General features: G+C 36.9%; 2 protein-coding genes across 3 annotated transcripts in view; one reads left to right on the forward strand and one right to left on the reverse strand.

The window, feature by feature from the left end:
• LOC125036536 overlaps window positions 1-2,508 on the forward strand; it is a 3,321-nt gene extending 813 nt beyond the window's left edge. The window contains exons 1-2 of the mRNA XM_047629207.1: window positions 1-2; window positions 204-2,508. The exon at window positions 1-2 is cut by the window's left edge and continues 813 nt beyond it. Coding sequence (XP_047485163.1) covers window positions 1-2; window positions 204-491 — 290 coding nt within the window. The 3' untranslated portion in view covers window positions 492-2,508. The remainder of the gene's footprint in view (window positions 3-203) is intronic.
• Window positions 2,509-4,383: 1,875 nt separating this feature from the next.
• The window catches only part of LOC125036492 (thioredoxin domain-containing protein 11-like), a 23,371-nt gene continuing 7,754 nt past the window's right edge, over window positions 4,384-20,000 (reverse strand). The window contains exons 3-14 of one of the 2 annotated variants that reach the window (XM_047629118.1): window positions 16,973-17,183; window positions 15,772-16,014; window positions 14,715-14,921; window positions 13,511-13,708; window positions 12,956-13,145; window positions 12,466-12,610; window positions 11,955-12,150; window positions 11,564-11,705; window positions 10,318-10,546; window positions 6,756-6,867; window positions 5,772-5,965; window positions 4,384-5,553 (exon numbers count right to left, since the gene is read on the reverse strand). In XM_047629118.1, coding sequence (XP_047485074.1) covers window positions 4,968-5,553; window positions 5,772-5,965; window positions 6,756-6,867; window positions 10,318-10,546; window positions 11,564-11,705; window positions 11,955-12,150; window positions 12,466-12,610; window positions 12,956-13,145; window positions 13,511-13,708; window positions 14,715-14,921; window positions 15,772-16,014; window positions 16,973-17,183 — 2,653 coding nt within the window. In that variant the 3' untranslated portion in view covers window positions 4,384-4,967. Of the gene's footprint in view, window positions 5,554-5,771; window positions 5,966-6,755; window positions 6,868-10,317; window positions 10,547-11,563; window positions 11,706-11,954; window positions 12,151-12,465; window positions 12,611-12,955; window positions 13,146-13,510; window positions 13,709-14,714; window positions 14,922-15,771; window positions 16,015-16,972; window positions 17,187-20,000 lie in introns of both variants that reach the window. The other variant, XM_047629117.1, reaches the window with a different exon arrangement.

Genomic DNA, 20,000 nt, shown 5'->3' on the forward strand with positions numbered 1-20,000 from the left:
TGGTGAGTTTTTTAAGGGTCATTTTTGGGCGTGATGCTTCGTTGGGGAGATTTTCTTATTTAAGAGAGAAGTCAGATAAATGCAAGCCTCTTCCTGCAATTGCTGCTCGTCTAAATGCCAGCCTCTCTCTAATGCCATGTATCTCATACCAATACATTTTATCAACCTGTGTATCAATCTGCCTCCCATTTCTTCACCTCTAGGATGAAGCTAACGAGCTGACCTACAGCTCGACCTCGCCCTCTACTTCCCCTTCGACCTCGTCGTCACCCTCGCCTTCGACCTCGTCCTCCACCTCGCCCTCGGAGCCCCTCCCTCGCCTCCGCGCCCGCGTCGCCTTCGAGTTGTCCAGGGCGGGCAAGTGGCTGGTGGCTGGCCTTCAAGGTTATGCTGAATCTGTCAATCCTACCATGGCCTACGACGCCCAAGCCAGGCACAGGCTACACGTCGCCAGTTCGGGCTATCCAACTACCTTTCCTTATGCCTTGTGAGGAGAGGGATTGGCGAGAGCGAGAGGTCTGGGTGTATGTTTGGAGAAGGATGTCTGTTGTTTGTCTGTATGAAGGACTTTCTATATCAGTGTGTACAGTTTTAATACTTCCCTTGTTAATGCGAGGAGAGATATATTTTATGAAACTCGTTTACTTTAATATATGATGGGTAGTTACTTTTTATGTGATGTATGTGGGTGTATTGTTTATATAATTTGTAATATACATTTTATAATTGGATGGTTTACATTGCTTTGTATTTAACATAAATAATGCCAATTTCGCACATGACCTTTTTGTAAACATGTGCCCACATCGTCTTTTAAAATCATATTTTTTTAAATGTGTATGTGGATATGTAACCTATACACAAAAGATGAGCTTATATTTATATATAAACAAACATTGTATATGTTATTTACCCGAGTATCAATTGTAAGTTCCGTGTAACGAACTGACATTTTATTACTTGTATTTTTAATCAGATATGGTATGTGAGAACTGCTTAGTGTATAGTACTGTAAAGCTATTAAATGTTATGGCTTATTTTGATGTGTTTTTTCATAATAATTAAAGATACTAAACCATTAATGAGACTTTTTTATAAAATACATTTCAAGTTGAAAAGTTTTGCCTGTGGTAGGTGTATTCCATCAAGTTTCGTATCACAACGAAACTTTATCAAAATAAGTAGAATTGACATAAGAGGAGCATGCTGTAAATATGCTATTTTTTCAGTAAAATTGTTTTAGAAACGGTAAAATATTAATTTAGTATCGTGGAAAAGATTACTGCTCTCATATATAATCATATCAAAATCTCTAATGTAAAACAAGTGATGAAACCTTTTAATATTGTTGTACACATTTCACATGAAAAAAATAGGTATACATTTCCTTCTGCTTCATTAGTATTAGTACAGTATGTACATACACTTAAAACCAATATAGTAGTTTTATGGTTTTGATCTTAAATTCATTTGCATATATTTTTTTAGACATTTAATATCGAGAAAATTAAAAACATATAAAATCTGCACATATATCATGGAGAATGTAATTGACATATTCATCAGAACTTCCATTATTCCAATTGCAAAACTGTATGGGTAATAAAACATTGATACAGTATCTTATATCGCTTTTATTCATTCTGATGAGCTCCCTGAGCGCATATCAATAAAATGGATGAGGAAAAAAAACTAATGACAGAAATATTGGTTTTAACTGAAAGTACTCTACAAAACATTATGATTAATGATGAAAATGTTGGTTTTAACCGGTAAATATTCTACGGAAAATAATGTTTTAAGGCAAAATTAGGCGTGATAGTTCTATGATCTCTTTAACATAACGAGATTGATTTTAATGACATGCATTTATATTAACGTGGATTGTCTTCAGCAAATACAAGCCTAAAATGTAATCTGTTAAAAAACGGAAATCCAAAACTTCTTGTTGAAAATAAGAAAAATACAATGTTATAAAATAATTATGACAATAACTACTTTTTAAAATTATGGCATAAAAATATCCTTCTCGGCTTTTGGAATATTCTTCTTGCCAACTTGGGAGATAATGTGTTTAATATAAATAAATAATTAATTAATGAAAATAATAGTACTAATGATAATGGCAATCATACCAAAGATAATGACAATAATAATAATAATAATAATGACTGCTATTATTCTTATCATCATAATTATCAGTATTATCATTATTAATAAAAATAAAATAATTTCCTCCAGTCCTTAGTGGAAAAAAAGAAACATCTTAAAATAATGAATTCAGAAAACACACACAATATATCCTTTTAATTCTCGACTCGGTCCTAACATCGCTAAATGACAGATTATTTGTTAACTGCTGATACTATTATCTTCACTTCCTCGCAATACATTTTCATTCTTTTTGATAACAAAAAAAAATAAATAAATAAAAAAATAATGCTAATAATGATGATGATGATGATGATGACAATGATGACAACAACAATTATAATAATCATAATAATAACAATAATAATAATAATTAAAAAAATTAAAATAATAATAATAATAATAATAATAATAATAATAATAATAATAATAATAATAATAATAATAATAATAATAATAATTTATAATTATAATTATAATTATAATTATAATTATAATTATAATTATAATTATAATAATAATAATAATAATAATAATAATAATAATAATAATAATAATAATAATAATAATGATGACAGAAGTAATAATGATGATAGTAGTAATAATAATAATAATAATAATGATAATAATGATAATAATGATAATAATGATAATGATAATAATGATTATGATAATAATAATAATGACTATTATTATACTAATAATAACAACAACAATGATAATGATGATGACAGTAATAATAATAACAATAATGATAATATTAAGAATGATGAAAGTAATAACAATAATAATAATAATAATAATAATAATAATAATAATAATAATAATAATAATAATAATAATAATAATATCATCAATTAGTATCATCCTATTACTAATAATGACAATAATAATAACATTCTTAGACATCCACCCATTCTCAAAATTTTATCCATTCTGAATAGAAATTAGGGAAAAAAAAAAAAAAAAAAAAAAATTCCTACTGCACCTGACTTAGTGAAAAGGAACTCTGTGCAGCGTTAGATTCTTTGCGAGGGAAACCAGTAAAAGGCCAACCAGTAAAATGAAATAGAATTCAGGCTCATGATAGCACAACATCGTAGAAAAATTTATTATCCTCTTTTTTATCATAATGTCAAACGGGAAAGGAAAAGGCAGATTAGAAGAGAATGAAAGAGAGAGAAAAAAGGAGAAAGGAAAAAAAAAAAATCACATTTATAATAGGAACAACAATAATAGGAAATACAAACTAACAACACAAATCATATACATAGATATGTGAATAAGAAAAGAAAAAAGAAAATATGACTAAATATTCCTCCTAATAAGCACTAACTATAAAAACACAACCCCAAGGTACGGGCCCCCAAAACGGCTCACAAGGTGGAGTGGTGAAGAGCCGATTCCAAAATACTTTGAGCAATTTCAAACATCATTTTTTTTTTGGTAAAGCAAAACCAAATAAAGGCAGGATTAATATCATCTACAATGTTGATGACAAAAACGCAATGCAGAATGTTTTTTAAAAATGACCAATGCATAATGGAGTTTTGTCTTCTTTCAAGGTGATGAAATTCCATCTCAAAAGACAAAAAAGGAAGATGACATCAGCAAGCACAACACTGAAATTTTTTATCTAATTTCCATTTCTCTGAATCTAATTAATGCTCATTTCAATTAAGTACGTCTTAATGTTCCGGGTGCATTTTCTTTTTTTTATTCTTTCTAATGCAAAAAGTACCAAGAAAAATCTGATAATTAAACAAAAAAGACAACATATTCAAGCTTTCTCTCGTTCTCTCTCTCTGTTCCTCTCCATTGTCTGTGTATATATGAGAAAAGATATTTGAGCAAGCCAAAACCTGAAGAAGAAACACAAATACCAAATAAAAAAACAATGAAATCTAAGCTACACTTGTAATGCATGTAATGTCAAATTTTGCCAAAACTACAATTAAACATTTGCATTCTCATGTACCTTAAATGACTCTGAAGATTTATAATCCTACAACAAGGATTCTTTTTTCCTCTTTTTACCGACACCCCACCAAAACTATTAGATGAAAATAGTAGAACTATATGATTTACAACTATAAGCAAAACATTTTGTCATAAATGGGTAAACATAAAATAAAAAATATAATAGGCAGAAGAGAAGGAACAATATATCCCGTTAGAAATATTTTATCATTGTAAACTGCAATATAAGTCAGGCTATTCATCATTCATTAACATGTTTAACTCTTTTACTAAATAAACATATCAATACATTCACTCACATCATCACATTATCTGCACGTCATCACATCACAATCTCAAACACTATGGAAACGCCAAAGTCAGAACCAATGCAAAGACACATGTGAAGAGCAGTATTTTCTCAGAAGTGGGAAATGATTTCTCTGTATCAATTTTCCTTTTCCATTTTTTGAAAATATCAATGTTGCATTCCAAAACAAGTTGGAAAAAGACCCCATCACAGACACCATTTGTTAAATATAATCTTTTTTTTTTTTTATCTTTTCAGTTAATTATTTTTTTCTTTTCAAGTGTTTTAGGGCCATAAAAAAATGAAGCACGAAAAAATAAATGATTCCTAAGACAAAAACCAAACCACACTTCATAATCAACTATAAGGACAGACAGAATTGTGGTAAGAGCAATATTTACATATCAAATTATTTCTATCAATCTCTTTATACAAATATATATTTATATATATATGTATGCATGTCTATGTCCATTATCTATTATAGTAATGTGTATATCACAGCAGACGTAAAACAGGTGGCTCCCTCCCATGGACACTCGGGGGGCTAGAGTTCATCTTGGGTGGGCTTGTGAGAGGGCTCTTCGCCAGAGAGGCTGGCTACGTCTTTCGGCACAGGGGATCCCTTCTTCATGAGGGAGTTCAGAGTCCTCAACAACTCCCCCTGATGCATTGGGTCTCCCTCCACTGGTAGCAGAAGCTCCCTCTCATCCTCCACCTCTTTCCCCTCCTCTGATCCCACAGAGAACAGTCTCTGAATTTCTCTGAGGTATGTGAGCTTCGTTCTCTGCCGCTTGATGTCCCTGACAATAAGTTTTTTGGCCTGTGTCAATACACGGTAATGGGCATCCTCGTGAAGAGACTCCTTTCCCCTTGACCCTACTGCCCCTTTGGTGAGGCTTGTAATCCTCTCCAACACCTGCAGGAGCCTTGTGGTGTTGGATGTGAGGGAGTGGTGGTGCTGTGTGGTGGCCAGCCTGGCTGCACGCAAGACCTGCTCCTGGCACTGGTCTTGGCAAACAGAGAGTGCCAGGGCCAGGCGGTGAGCAGGGCCAAGGCTGCTCACTAGGAATGACATCAGGTTTGCAGGGGTCAGCTGTTGACTCAGGTCAAAAATTCTGCTCTCACTTTTGCTGTAGGGCAAGAGAAACCATTATAGATGGAGTAACCTTAAATTTCACAAAATAATCCTAATCATGATAATATGTTGTCAAATCTTAAAAAGCACAAAAATCCTTCTAATATCAAACATCTTTAATGTACAGACTTTACAAACTATTACCATACATCTCATGAAATGTCAAATATAAAAAATTATCATAAAAGATAAACTGACACTCATCCCACTCACTGGACATGCGGATGAACAATGATGGTTGGGAGCGCATCAAAGTGCAGGTTCCAGGGAAGCGTGTTGGTGGCAACATTAATCCTGGCAAAGGTGATGTTGGGCAGGTGTCTGGCCACCTGCGCCACAGCCATTAAAACATGGCCAACTGTGGTACAAGCAGCACAATTCCCACTGTAGTGGAGCACCACCACCATCTGAAAGGGAAAGAAAATTGGTGTTAGCAGCTCAATTTTATATATATGTGCTTATATGAGCTAAGAAGAATTGAATAAAGGCAGAAGGTTGTGTAGCTTCAAACAAAACTTGATTCAAACCAACTGCTGCTTTGTTTCTAACCACATTGGTGATCCCACAATGATGTTGGAACTTGTTCCTCTGGAAAGTGATGCAACCTCTATTCCGAGCCCAGACAACCTTGCTGATAGTGCAGCCATGCATCCCTACAGTCAAAACAAGTGCCTGTACCTTGACAGAATCTACTATTACCATCCATTGTAGAAAAATGTCCATTCTGTCATCATATTTATTATGTGGGGGCCAAGGAAGACTTGGGCGGACTTCCCCAACATGGTGGCAGTATCTGCTGGACTGGCTCAAAATGTGCCATACCTTGAAATCTGCTTCCACTTTTGCTAGCCACAGGTGTGGGTTGTTGAGATGGACAAAGACTGAAAGTGCCTTCCACTAAATGATCATTTCATGGGGCACAGGTCAGCAATTAGTGGCAGTCAAATTTAATTTGCATAGAGCAACAAAAAGTGAGGAGTCCACTGGAGGCATCAACTTTCATTCTATGGACATATTCAGGAAATTATGTAGTGGCCACTGAATGGATGTATAGTACAGCAGACAGATGTATAACAACTGGAAAGTTAAAGCTTGAGTCAAGGTGTTGGCAACGACCACATCCTACTCTCTGATTCTTTACATATAGTTCCCTCAGACTCCGGACACTCCCCAACTTCCCCACACTCCACTACCTACCTTCCCTGGCTCCTGCGTGACCTTTGCGTAGTCCTTAGACGTCAGCTCCCGAATACACACCTGGCCCTCCTCACACCCTGACCCTCTCGCTGAGCCCCCAGACAGCATTGTCCTGCAAAGAAGGTAAGATGGGTCAAAATACAGAAAAGGATGGGGATATGTAATATGATAATAATAATAATGATAATGATTACCTAAAACAAATAATGTTATACTATGAAAGTGGACAGGCATAATAATCAAAGTAATAAAGATGATAGTCTTAATGAAAAACAATAAGAACACAGGATAAAGAACAAGGTAAGGCAGAGAACACAAGGGGCCCAAAAGATGCACAAATTCACTATATTTTCCTTCTTCCTTTCTCATACCTTATCCCTCATTACCGAAAAAAAAAACAGAACAGAGTAAAAAAATATTAAAGGCTTCAAAGAATAAAGACAATGGCCCACACTTTACAACACAATGATCACAAAACCTTCTACAAAAAAATCAAAAAAATCAAGTATAACCAACAACAAAGAAATGTACTCACTTTCACTAATTACCACAGGACTTACAACGGCCTTGCTGGCTACCATGCAAAATAAAATTCCTACAACACACACACACACAAACAAACATGGGTGGACATAAATAGCTACACTACATTTACAACATAATTAAGACTATCCATACTTTGACCGTCCTTTAAAAGGATTATAATGGCACTGATGACTATTTTGCCCTGATAAAAAAATATTTCTAATTATATGAAATGTATGCTTGCTATTACATATATTCAGGTCTTGGCTCTGTATTAGAGGATGAAGCATTAACCCCAGCATTCAATGGTCTAATAACACTGAAGGTTAAGGACAGATTTAAATTTGCTTGCATGACCACTGTGCCAACGTTCCTGTCACCTGGCCACAGCCAAATTTGTTCCTGACATAATGGTAATGTCACCCATATCCAATGGGTTAAAAAAAAAAAAAAAAATGGAAAAGGAGAATGATAAAAAAAGAAAAAAGACAAAGCATAGGGGACAAGAAAGGAGAAAGAAAGAAGAGGAAGAAGAATGAGGATATTGGATGAGCATCCATCCCCTACCAAATCTGAAAAAAAAAAGTCTTCCACTCATCTTACAACAAAATTAAATATTCCCCGTGAATCATCATGACATTCATTACCATATTACTACATCCCTGGTCTGCAACCTAGTATCATAACACCCCACTGCTACCAGGAATATATAATGTTCGCTGTATTTTTGTTTTGTGAAATGTCTTTTCAGTCTCTTCACAGAGATGGCTCCACAAGTGCCCAGCCACCAAGGAGTCAGCTAACAATCTGCATGACCTTACTTGATTTTTCTGTCCTGAGTTTTGGGACATTTTTTGCTATTTTGTTTTACTAATGCTATCAATATCAAGGCTGGGTATTATCATAGAAGGCATTATAAATAACACTGTTATTAAAATTACTAATAGCTGAAAATTAAGGAAAAGGGTCAATAGGTACAATATGTAGTACTAGTAATTGACTCCTTAATGTCTAAGCCCTTGTGGAGCCATCTGTGTACCGATAATTAACCCACTGGATCCAGGTGTATCGCTGCCTGCACATATCCCAAAATCCAGGTAGGTTGACTTCAGCGGCCACTCTCCTAGGTGTGTGGCTTGTAGCCTGGACACACATGAACCCTCAGGTGCAGTGCCAAGACTGTGTTATTATCTCTCTTTCTGCAAAAGCATTTATTGCTTTTTTTGCCATTTTCCATATATTTGTCATTTGATATGCTGCTCTAGATGGTAATAGACTATTTTCCTTGCACAGACCCCATATCATCTACCAAGATAGTCCATAATTCAGTGCAATACTAACAGCAATTAGTAAAATTCCGTTAGTGTCATTCCCATATTTTTTCTTAGCCTTCAATTTTCTGAGATACAATCTGTGCCAGCACTCTTCCAGTCATGGCTCACGGATGGGACATTCCACACTTAATTTCCAACAGGAATAATGCAAGAGCCCCTTCCTAAATGCCCACTGAGTCTAATGACCTTCCAAGAGCTTTGTGCACTCATGGCAAGTCATTCCCATCACCCCAGCCTTCAGCCAAAATTCAAATGATGGTATGTTCCTGTCACCCAGACCCTCAGCCAAATTTTTCCATAACTGCACGTCTACCCCTAAAGCCAAGTTGTTTCACATGATGGTCCTGTCACCCAGATCCAAGGGATCAATAAATTAAACAGACAGTGGGTATGGCATGTACACACATGCCACCCATAGCAGTAATGGGTTACATGGGGCACTTTGTAAATAACTAGTGCAAACTTTGTAATTATGGGCATTAGTATATTTCCATTATTTACCAATGTCAGGAATTTCTCAAATAGTCATTAACATATTAATAACTCTGCATCAGTTAATCTATTCATGATAAAATCACCTGCATTTCTTGAAAACTGATTCCCTTCGAGGAGCAGGGGAATATTTAACCAAATTATCCACGGTGTATTTTCTGTATTATCTCTTGGAGCAGAAAGACAGACTAGTAGACATATTACTTGGCCAAGAGATTACGAAAGCAATTGCAATAATAACAAATTCCAAGTCCTTACAAGCAATACAAAAAACTTGCACTACTTTTGCAATTACAGCTAGCAGCTTACAAGATGTTTTGGGTGTGTTTAAGCAACATCCTTTTTAAGCTATACAGGACTATTAGTGTCTGGGTCTCGTCTAAGCCACCTGCGACTGTTGCTTACCTGTGCAACTTCCCCAGAACTTAGAACAAGACTGCAAAGAAAGAAAATGTTCAACGGAAATAGTAGCATTCACGGGTGGACAAATGCCCGAAGCAATTTCACAGAAGACAAAGAATAGGCCAGGTCAAGTCATTCATTGCGAGAGAGAGAAACTCCTTGTAATTTCAGGATTTTTTTTTTAATGCAATTAAAGAAAAATAATAATGACAATAAAATCTAAATATTAATTATCACAAAAAAGCAAATACACAAAAGATGTATATTCTTCTTGCCCAAAACATGTTGTATTCAAGTCTACAAGTATGACATGCCAAACTATTATATCGAGATCAAAATCACTTAATATGCAAAGCACTGAGAAAATCCCTCTCGACATGTATTAAAAAGACAAAAAAGAGAACAATACACTTTTTTTTTAATAAAATGAAAGCGAGAGACAAAAGCCAGTAAAACTTAAAAGAAAAAGAAAAAAAGGGAAAGCACAGACCATTCATTCTTCTAGCCCATCATGCCAGCACAGACTACTAAATAAGAAATATGAAAATAAAATGAATAAATTTTGTCTAGAACAAAAAATAAATTAATAAATTAAATAAAAAATGTAGCCTATACATACACACATATATACATAACCAACAACACTCCCACCCACATATTAACACATTCATGAAAACATCTCCAGAAAATGAATGAATGAATGAATGAATGAATGAATGAATGAATGAATGAATGAATGAATGAATGAATGAATGAATACGTATATGAACAATTCTAAGAAATCAAAACTGTAAAGGCCCCATTCTTACCTGTCCAAACTGCCACTGGTATAGTTGAGCACAAAGGCAGCCAGCGCAGCTTTGGAGAGCGGAGCCTCCATGACAAAGTGGGCCTCCCGCTGCGTGTCTAGGATGACCACAGCCGTGTTGTGTGGCTCTGGCGAAGTCAAGTTAATGCCTAGTCGCTCAGCCAGCCGGCGGTGACGCAGAGAGTCCACAGCAGCAAAGGAAAGGGTATGATTCCTCTGGCAGCCCAGTCCTATGTAAGAAGGCAGATAAAGGTCAGGAAGATGATGCAGGAAGGTGATGTAGTAGGTAGAGATAAAATGATAGAATAGGATGGGGAGGATGAGGACGAGAATGGTAGGAGGAAGAAGAGGTAAAGGCCATAGAAAACATTGGCCAAAGCAATGTAAATGTGCTTTGATTCTTTTATTGTTATTTTTGTAAAAAATAATATTTTCTTCGAGCCAACTTGTTCCATTAAATTTAAACCTTGTAGTTAGCAGTTTTAACCCGTATCTGCCGGGCAAGCCTATAGACATCATAACAAACAGTCTCAACGTGCCATGTATGGCTATAGGCATTGCGATGCACAAGAGCAGAAAGTTCCACTACATGTAGCAGACTCCAGGGTCAAACGGCAAGACGGTTGCCAGAAGCCTCCAGAGTCAGTGACACTGAGAGATTTCTGATACCGTCATTAAGGGGTTAATCAATAACCTCCTACTATTTACTTGCAAAATATAATGTTCCAAATAAATCTTCTTTTCTAATAATTCCAAGATACATTTCCTGAGATAAAACTGCTTAAGTAATTTTCCTTTTCTTTTATCACAGCAAAAAAGCACTTTAGAAAAAAATAATTAAGGTGCATATTGATAATCACATTCTTAACCCCTTCCCGACGGGTCACACCTATAGGCGTGATGATAAACCGCTCAAAATGTGGCGTGCGGCTGTCCACGGCAGCGGCGCGTGGTTCGCCAGAGCGTAGATTTTTAAAAAAGTTTTCTACACCCGTCACCAATGGGATAAAAATATATACATCTATTTATAACCAACACAAACATTGAAATTATTTGTTCTCATTAACCCCACATTCAACAGATTTTTTTCCAGTTTGTCATTTTTCTCTATTCATAGTAAAATCAACAAGGGCAGCCCACACAAAGCTCAACCATCTGTAAACTCGAGCTAGAAGCCCGATCATGCACAAACTACAACCTTTCCCTTGGGTAAATGTCCTCCCCCACATCAGTGGAACTCTAGTCACCTGTTATGTCTGGGGCATCATGCTGCTCCTTGAGCAAGGAGGGGGGAGCCAGGAGGGACCCATGGAACAGCCTCTTGCACTGGTCTTCTGCGGCAAAGGCAACCAGTTTCTCTATTCGGTCATCAGTGTGGCCCTCCATAACCTGTTCAAATAACAAGATGAATAAGCTAATACAAATGTTATAGTTAATCTTGGCCTTTACTCTGAATCATGTTTTTAATCTAATAAAAATAACAAATCATCTCAAAATCTGATTATTCTGACACCTTGAATACAACCAAGCAATTACTATTCTTTTTCACCTCGGTGAGAGAGGTATAAATGAGACCGATTATTGCCACAAAATCTGAGAAAAATAAATACTGAAATAATCATTCATTTTACCACTCACCACATCATCTGCCACTTTCTTCTCCTCAGCAACTGGGGTTTTGGGCGAGGTTTTGGTCTTGGCAGGAGTGCTGTTACGCTGGCAGCACACCGAGTAGTGTTCCCAGGGGCTGTACTGCAGGACCAGCTCCCGGCATGAGTCACTGAACACAGACATAAGCGTGTTCACGTGCTGGAGGAGACTAGACTCTTGCTCCCTGGAAGGGAGGGAGATGGAATTACCATGAGAGTATATGTAAGTGGAGGTTTGTATCACTGCTCCTGCTTGTCCCCTTATTATATGATAGATTTTTGGACATCAATATTTATACTGCTGATACTATCATTATCATCAATACTTTATCCTGGAAATCAATAAAATTCCCTTGTTCCTCGCACCATTTTTACTATTCCATCATCTATTCTTCATTCTCCTTCCCCACACAAACATAATATATATATATAGGGTATAAATAATAAAACCATAAAAGCAATGTATCTTTCCTCCTTAGAAAAACAACACACAGACTTACCATGAAGTTGGCTTGGTGCAGTGCATGTGCTCAGGGCTTGTAGCTTTGTTAGCCGGGTGGACGCATACGTCGCACACCTTGTCGTGGTGGCTCCCTCCAGGGGATGCACTGCGCTCTCCTGGCATGGTGCGGCAACATGTCTCATCTGCATTTACGGATCCAGAGGAGGAAGTATATATTAATGTGTTATCTAAACTTCTTTGTATTTTGAAAGACAATTTGATACATAATAATTTGAAGTGCTGTCCAGAACATTTATATGAAAATGCAAGCTGTCAGTTAATATGGTTTAATATACATCAGAAAACTATGAGCTAATACTTTAGATTATAACCAAAAAACTTTCCTCCAAATTTGGAAAGTTTGGTAAGAACTTTTAGGCACCACATGAACCATACTATAGAACAGCAAACAATAAAGGATATACTACTACCCAACCACAGTTCTTGCAATATTACATCTCCCCAAATCTCTAAACCCCATGCAGTACCTTCTAGATTTAGTTGTTCTCGGGAAAGATGCAAGATGCGCAGCTGTTCTTGGAGGTAGTTTTTGCAGACCCGCTCGGCCTGTCGCAGTTGCCTTCGCCCTCTGGATCGCACTGAACCAAGGTAGCTAGCCAAATTGTTGACACGTGTTGATCGATTGCAATTATTGTAGTCTAGTGACACCTCACGGAGCTGTATGTGTGGGGGGATGTCAGTTCAGGTTAATGAGAAAAATAAATAGAAGAAATTCTACTATGAAGGACTCCATAGTTAAATTACAAAATAGAAGATGCAGCATCTATTTTCAAATAGATTATTATTGAACGTTCTTTTTGTATGTTTGCTTTAGAACAGCATATTATAACAAGCAAAGAAATAAAACCCTTCCAGCTCCTACAATAAATATATTTTTTTAATCAAAATATGTAAAGGAAGTCTATCCACTTTTTATTTCTGCTCTGCAGCTTCAAAACATGAACTAAAACCCATCACACTTTAACCATCTAACGTAGTGAACTTCTTAACAAAATGAACTCCTTCACTATGTACCAGCTCACCAAATTAAAGGGATCGTTGGCTGTGTGATAAGGGTTGTCTGGGGTGAAGAGAATTAGCGCAGGCCCCTTCTGCAGTAGCCGGTCCAGGGCCAGACTCTTGGTGCCCGGAAGGTCTACCCATGCTGCCGTCTCGTCCAGTCTCTTCAGCACCCAGTTGCTGATGCCCTCACTGTCAGCATTCGCAGCGCCTGTATATGACTGCAAGAAACATGGAAGGTTAGAGCTGTGCTGGTGTTAAATCATAATTTAATGCATAAATCTCACATAATTATGATATCACTTGAGAAAATTGGATAATAATATCTAGTGTTGTTGTTTATTACAGCATACTTTGGAAATTTCCCTTATACTTCCAAATTCACCTAACCCTCTGCTACTGTGCATTATTGGTTGCACACCTGTGTGTAAAGGTGGAAATATACTGTAGTGGAACTAAAGAAATAATGGGAATAATACTAACTGGATCTCTGGCCAACAAGCTGCCCATATATTTTGTTTATCTTCCTATAAATACTGTCCTAACAAGAAAAATCCTATGTAGTTAAATGTATGAATGAGAATGAATAACCTTATACTGCAAAAGATGTATTTGACCCATTTTGATTCCATCATCACCAGACATATATGTGTCAGCAAGTTCATTATACATAATATCAGACATGAGCTGAAAATTCACCCAACATCAATTCTGTGACCTGTTGTTTGTTATATACCCTACACCTAAATTCCTTATACTACCACAGTGTAATATAAGCAGTGGTTCAATCACAAGATCTTCCATGAAGGCATAGTTGTCAAATCTTTCTTTTGTCTATCTGTCAGTTTGTGCATTTGCAAATTGTAATCAGTCACCCATAACTCTTACACTTGCATGACCTGCCAAGAACCTGCACAGCTTGTATCAATGGCTGATGCCTGCGACAGTTTAACTTGGCATTACGTACAGGCGACATCATTAGAAAAAAGAAGAATGCACTGTATCTTGTGATCGATAGTGTACTTAGGTACATGTCAGCAGAGAGATGTAAACTTCTGAGATGTGATGAAAGTAATTCGGAATAGGAGAACACATGATAGCAGAGGGTTTAGCATCACTGAAAAAAACCTTCATACATACACCAATAATACACAAGACATGAACACCAGCAACAGGAAGAAAGAAATCACACCAGCTAGACAAGAACACATCCCACACCAGACTCACCAGCGTGGTGTTCCAGAGCACCAGGTGTACGGACTTGGTGCCATTGAAGGAGAGTGCTCGGGCCGTCTGGGGATTAGTGACCACGCCCCAGGCTATGGTGTTGGTGTTGTCGTGTTGTAAGGCACGGAGCGAGGCCAAGTAGAATGACATGAAGCCCTTAGGGAGATGCACAGAGGACGTGAAGTCGTAGTAGCCCAGGACGGTCGCCTGCAGCAAAGAGTCTGTTAGTTATTCTGTAATTATTAATCATATGGTCATTCATTTATAATCTAAATTATCTATCGATTCATTTCATTTAAGTACCAAGGGTCCCTTTTATCAAAATCACAGATTTCTAGGCCCTATAACAAGAAAACAAAGAAAGGTGCTTGACACTTCAGTATGAATTATTCATCAGTTACACTCTTTTATCAAAAAATAATATATATATATATACATATATATATATATATATATATTTATATATATACATATATATACATATATATACACATATACACACACACACACACACACACACACACACACACACACACACACACACACACACACACACACACACACACACACACACACACACACACACACACACACACACACACACACACACACACACAAACACACACACACACACACACACACACACACACACACACACACACACACACACACAAACACACAAACACACACACACAAACACACACACACACACACACACACACACACACACAAACACACAAACACACACACACACACACACACACACACACACACACACACACACACACACACACACACACACACACACAAACACACAAACACACACACACAAACACACACACACACACACACACACACACACACACAAACACACACACACAAACACACACACACACACACACACACACACACACACACACACACACACACACACACACACACACACACACACACACACACACATATATAGATAGATATATATGTATTTATATAATCTATAATACTAATAACAGATTCTTCCTACATAACAATAAAAAAATAAAAGGAAAATCCTTACACTAAACTCCATCTGCAGCCTGGCCAGGTCAGCATGGCTAGACACATGGGTCAAAGGTCGCAGAGCACGTGAAAGGAAGCGCACAATGTGGCCAGCATTATGTGGACCCCCATAGGCCATGGCCTTGGTCTCTTGGCCCGAGGAGGAGCGTACATGCAGTACAATGGCCGGGAATGTGCGGATCTTGTAGCGAGCACGGCACTCTGAGTTTGGGTGCCAGCAGTTGATGGCCGCGAAGTAAACCTGGGATAAATGGTAATATAGATAAGAGGGATAGTGATAGGAATAATGGCACTAGAAGCAACAATTATAGTAATGGTAACACTATTAATGCTACTGCTGCTGTTGTTACTACTACTACTACTACTACTACTACTACTACTACTACTATTATTAATAATAATAATAACAATAATATAAAAGGTTTGGAATCCAGTTTATCATAAACTCATTTACATAAAAGAATAATAATATGTACACAAGATAATCACACAGTAAACCAATGTCTGTCCAGAACAATGTATCTAAATAACATATATAAATTGTTAAATAACATGATTATCATAATCAACATCAAACCACTTTCTCCACCCTTAATCCTTAAACCATACTATTTGTACCTTTTTAATCCCTTGAGCCAAGGTTCCACTAGCTTTATCTGACCCTGGAGCCAGACTCACGACAGGAAACACCACCCTTTTGGCAGGCCTAGGCCCATTGCCTGACGACCTACAGGAGCCAGACCCAGAGTACTCTTTGCCCAAATCATACTATTTTTATCCCAGTGACGGCCTACTGCCTATGATGGTCTTGGGAATTTCTTCAAATAATTAAGCAGTTATAACACCATTAAAATCATTTTGAAGCCAGCCTAGACATGCCAAGCTCTGTGAAGAATAATTATAATGTAACTTGAAAGTACTAAGAGAAAGCAGCTAATGCTTAGGTTCCACTAAGCTTGTTTTCAATAGTGTCATGACTTCATAACAATAGCCACCCAACTTCTGAGACGATCAAACAAAGCTCAAGGGCTGGCTTGCCTATTTCCTGTCAAACTGATAATAATCCCAACCTCGAGCCAGGTCATAGAGTCGGATAATGCCAGCTGAACCATGACCCTTACCCTCTCCCTATATGCTCCTCTTCGCCCAATCCACATCTCTCCACTCCCTTTCCTCTATCGCTAGCCTCTATCACTCACCTGTTCATGATGGTATCTGGCCACCTTCTCTATCTCCCACCGGACAGCCTGGGATTCCCTGTCCCAAGGGGCATAGTACACCACCAAGGAGATGTCAGTGGCTAGCAGGCGCTCAGTCAGGGCCACAATATCCCCCGTGTGGAAGTCCGAAACCAGGGAGTGTCTCGGAAAGAAGGGCTGGGCGGCAGGTGTTGTCTGGACTAATGGACCTCTGCTTTGGTGTGAGGGAGTTGGCGGGGGAAGAGAAAAGGGCTGGTTAGATACTCTTAGGGACATGGCCTCTTTTCTTCTTTGTCTTATACTTTCTTTCCTTTTCTTTTCATCCTTTCTTCCTTTTTTAACTACTTAAAATATACAAGGAAAAGCATGAGGCTTTTCTACAAATACCGCAAATCAAAGATATGCCCATTAATTCATTGATCTGCTTGTGGAATTTTCCAAAGATATTGACATCAAATTAGCTTTTAGTTTTACAACTGATTAACTCACTGGTCATACACATTATTTCAGTGTATTTCTTTCTTTTTTCTCTCTTTTATTTTTTGGCATTATGAATATGACTTCACTTTTGTAGAAAAAATTAAGTTCATCAAAGTTTCAATTTAAAAGTATAACAAGATGATTTTCATGGTGATAAAAGTGTGTGCTGCCCTGTACATACACATCTATAAAATGAAATGCAGCAACAGTAAGAAAAAAATACAAATCTTCAGGCATTGCAGTAAAAAAAAAAAGTTATCTTTCTTATACCACCTGCTTAAGAATTCAGGTGTTCTATAGCCTTTTATATACAAAATTATTTTACAAACACTCATCTATTTTACATATTAGGCACACATATAAGACGTCTAAACAGACACAGTCAACCCATAAATATAAAAAAAGCTAAGCTAAGCACGATACAGCAATCTTAACAACATCAAATCACTATTACATTTTTTCTCCACCAACCCCAAAATCATTCCTCCACTAAAATAAAAACAGCACAAAATAGCAAGGTAAAAAAAAAAAGAAAAAGTATCATATATCATAATCTGACTACATCCAAGAGCTGTTTAAGTTGTCACTTATCATGATCTTTATAAATGCAAAGGTTCAAAAATGCAGTAAACTTAATGCAACAGTCTCCTACCATATTAACTGAGCAAGTCTTCAGCCAACTAGCTTGTGTTATATAACTTAAATCATCAGAAGAAACTGAAAGGCAAGCAGAAAACTTCAAAACACTGTATACTTTTAGAAGCAAATATTAATTCACTTAAGGAATGCTCTTCCTTTTAGATGCAATCATTTATTTGCTTAATGAATGACCTAGACTTTAACCCATATCTCACACCCTTGACCTGGGTCCAAAGTCTTTAGTCTTTGATATAAGGTATATACTGGCTTCTAAGTCCCTTAAAAATGTATCTTCTCTGAAGACTAAAGACTGGCTCACTCAAGAACAAAAAGTATGCTCTTACACAAAAAGCTTTTAGGCCTACTGAAATTAAATACACAGAAACAGTATATATCATTGAACCACAAACAAATGAAAAATACTACACTAAAATCCAACACTTAAAGTCACAGCAATGTAATACAACTACAAAAATTATTAGACGTAATCAGGTAACCACATATCACAAAAAAAAAAAAAGGAAATAAAATATTAATATTCTAAAATGAATATAAAAACCATTCACTACAGAATGACAAACTCCAGAGCAATTCTATTTTCTCTTTTGACTACAGCACTGAGAGAAAGGAGGCATCGCATATGGCACTTTGCTTACCCTTCAGAGGTTATTGCCCATGAGCTGGGGTGGGGGGAAAATGGTAAATAATTGCATTAAGGGATATTGCTAGTAAATAGATACAGAAATATATCAATATGATCTCCAAACTCTTATTTACGAGTTTCACACATCTGTATTTTATCCTAAATTATATCAAGACCCATTTTGAGGCGCAAGATCAATAATGATTGCAACAAGGTCAACAAGGTGGAAGCTGCAGTTTTCCCTCAGAAGCACAAATGAAGTTACACAGATCAAAGAGAGGCCTCAGGCATGGATGAGTTGTGCTCAGTACACAATCATGTGACGAGCATCCCACATACCTTAGCCTCCTCCCCCTCCCCCACTCTGAAGAAGCAGAATCTGACACAGCGAAAGATGAATGATGAAAAGTGTAGCTGATTTGTGTATAGTGTATATACATGAAACTCTAATGCAGAATGAGAACAAAACCATAAATTCCTGTAGTCTGTATTCCCTCAATGGCCTAGACCCACAAGCGGCCAGCATCCAACATGCCACACGAATATATCAATCTTTTTTCTTTGCTTATATTATACTTGCAATGACATAAATCATTTTCCATTTATTTTTCAAAATTAGACTATAACTCTTCTTGTCTATACATTGGGGGAGGGCAGCAAAATCCCATGAAAGAAATTTTGGTATTTTTCCACAGTTGCCACACATTACACATACATTTTGAAAATTCACATGCCAGAACCATAACCAAGCTCTACCCTTCCAGAATGAATGTGTTAAACTTTTTTATCTTTAGCCATTGTGATCGCTTCACAAGGTTCTTCTTTACTAAGCAAACTAAATAATTTGTAAACAGTTTGTAATTCATAGTGTACATGCCAAAGATGAAAAAGATTGAAGTCATCAATTATCAATGAATTATTTACCTTGTTGGTGATGGGTGGCTACTACTGTAAAGTCACCAAAATTTTGCATAGATTTCACAGGAATTTTAGCATCTGGACAACAGACCATAAAGGTGTCCTCTAAATATAGTACCAACCTGGTATGGTTTAGTTAGGCTGAATACTGAAAAGCTGACCTGATTTAATGGAAGAACAACTAGGCAGTTGAGGCCAACCTCACCACAGAAATAGCAGGCTAAGCCACAGGCCAAGTCAGTGGGGGGTTGGCCTTACTCAGAAGCAAAACTATGGTAATTTTCTAAAACACATCTGCATTTTTAAAACCATCAATTTTACTCTCAATGACCTATCACTGTCCACCAA

This window comes from Penaeus chinensis, chromosome 21, assembly GCF_019202785.1.
Source record: "Penaeus chinensis breed Huanghai No. 1 chromosome 21, ASM1920278v2, whole genome shotgun sequence".
NCBI classification, from domain to species: Eukaryota; Metazoa; Arthropoda; class Malacostraca; order Decapoda; family Penaeidae; genus Penaeus; species Penaeus chinensis.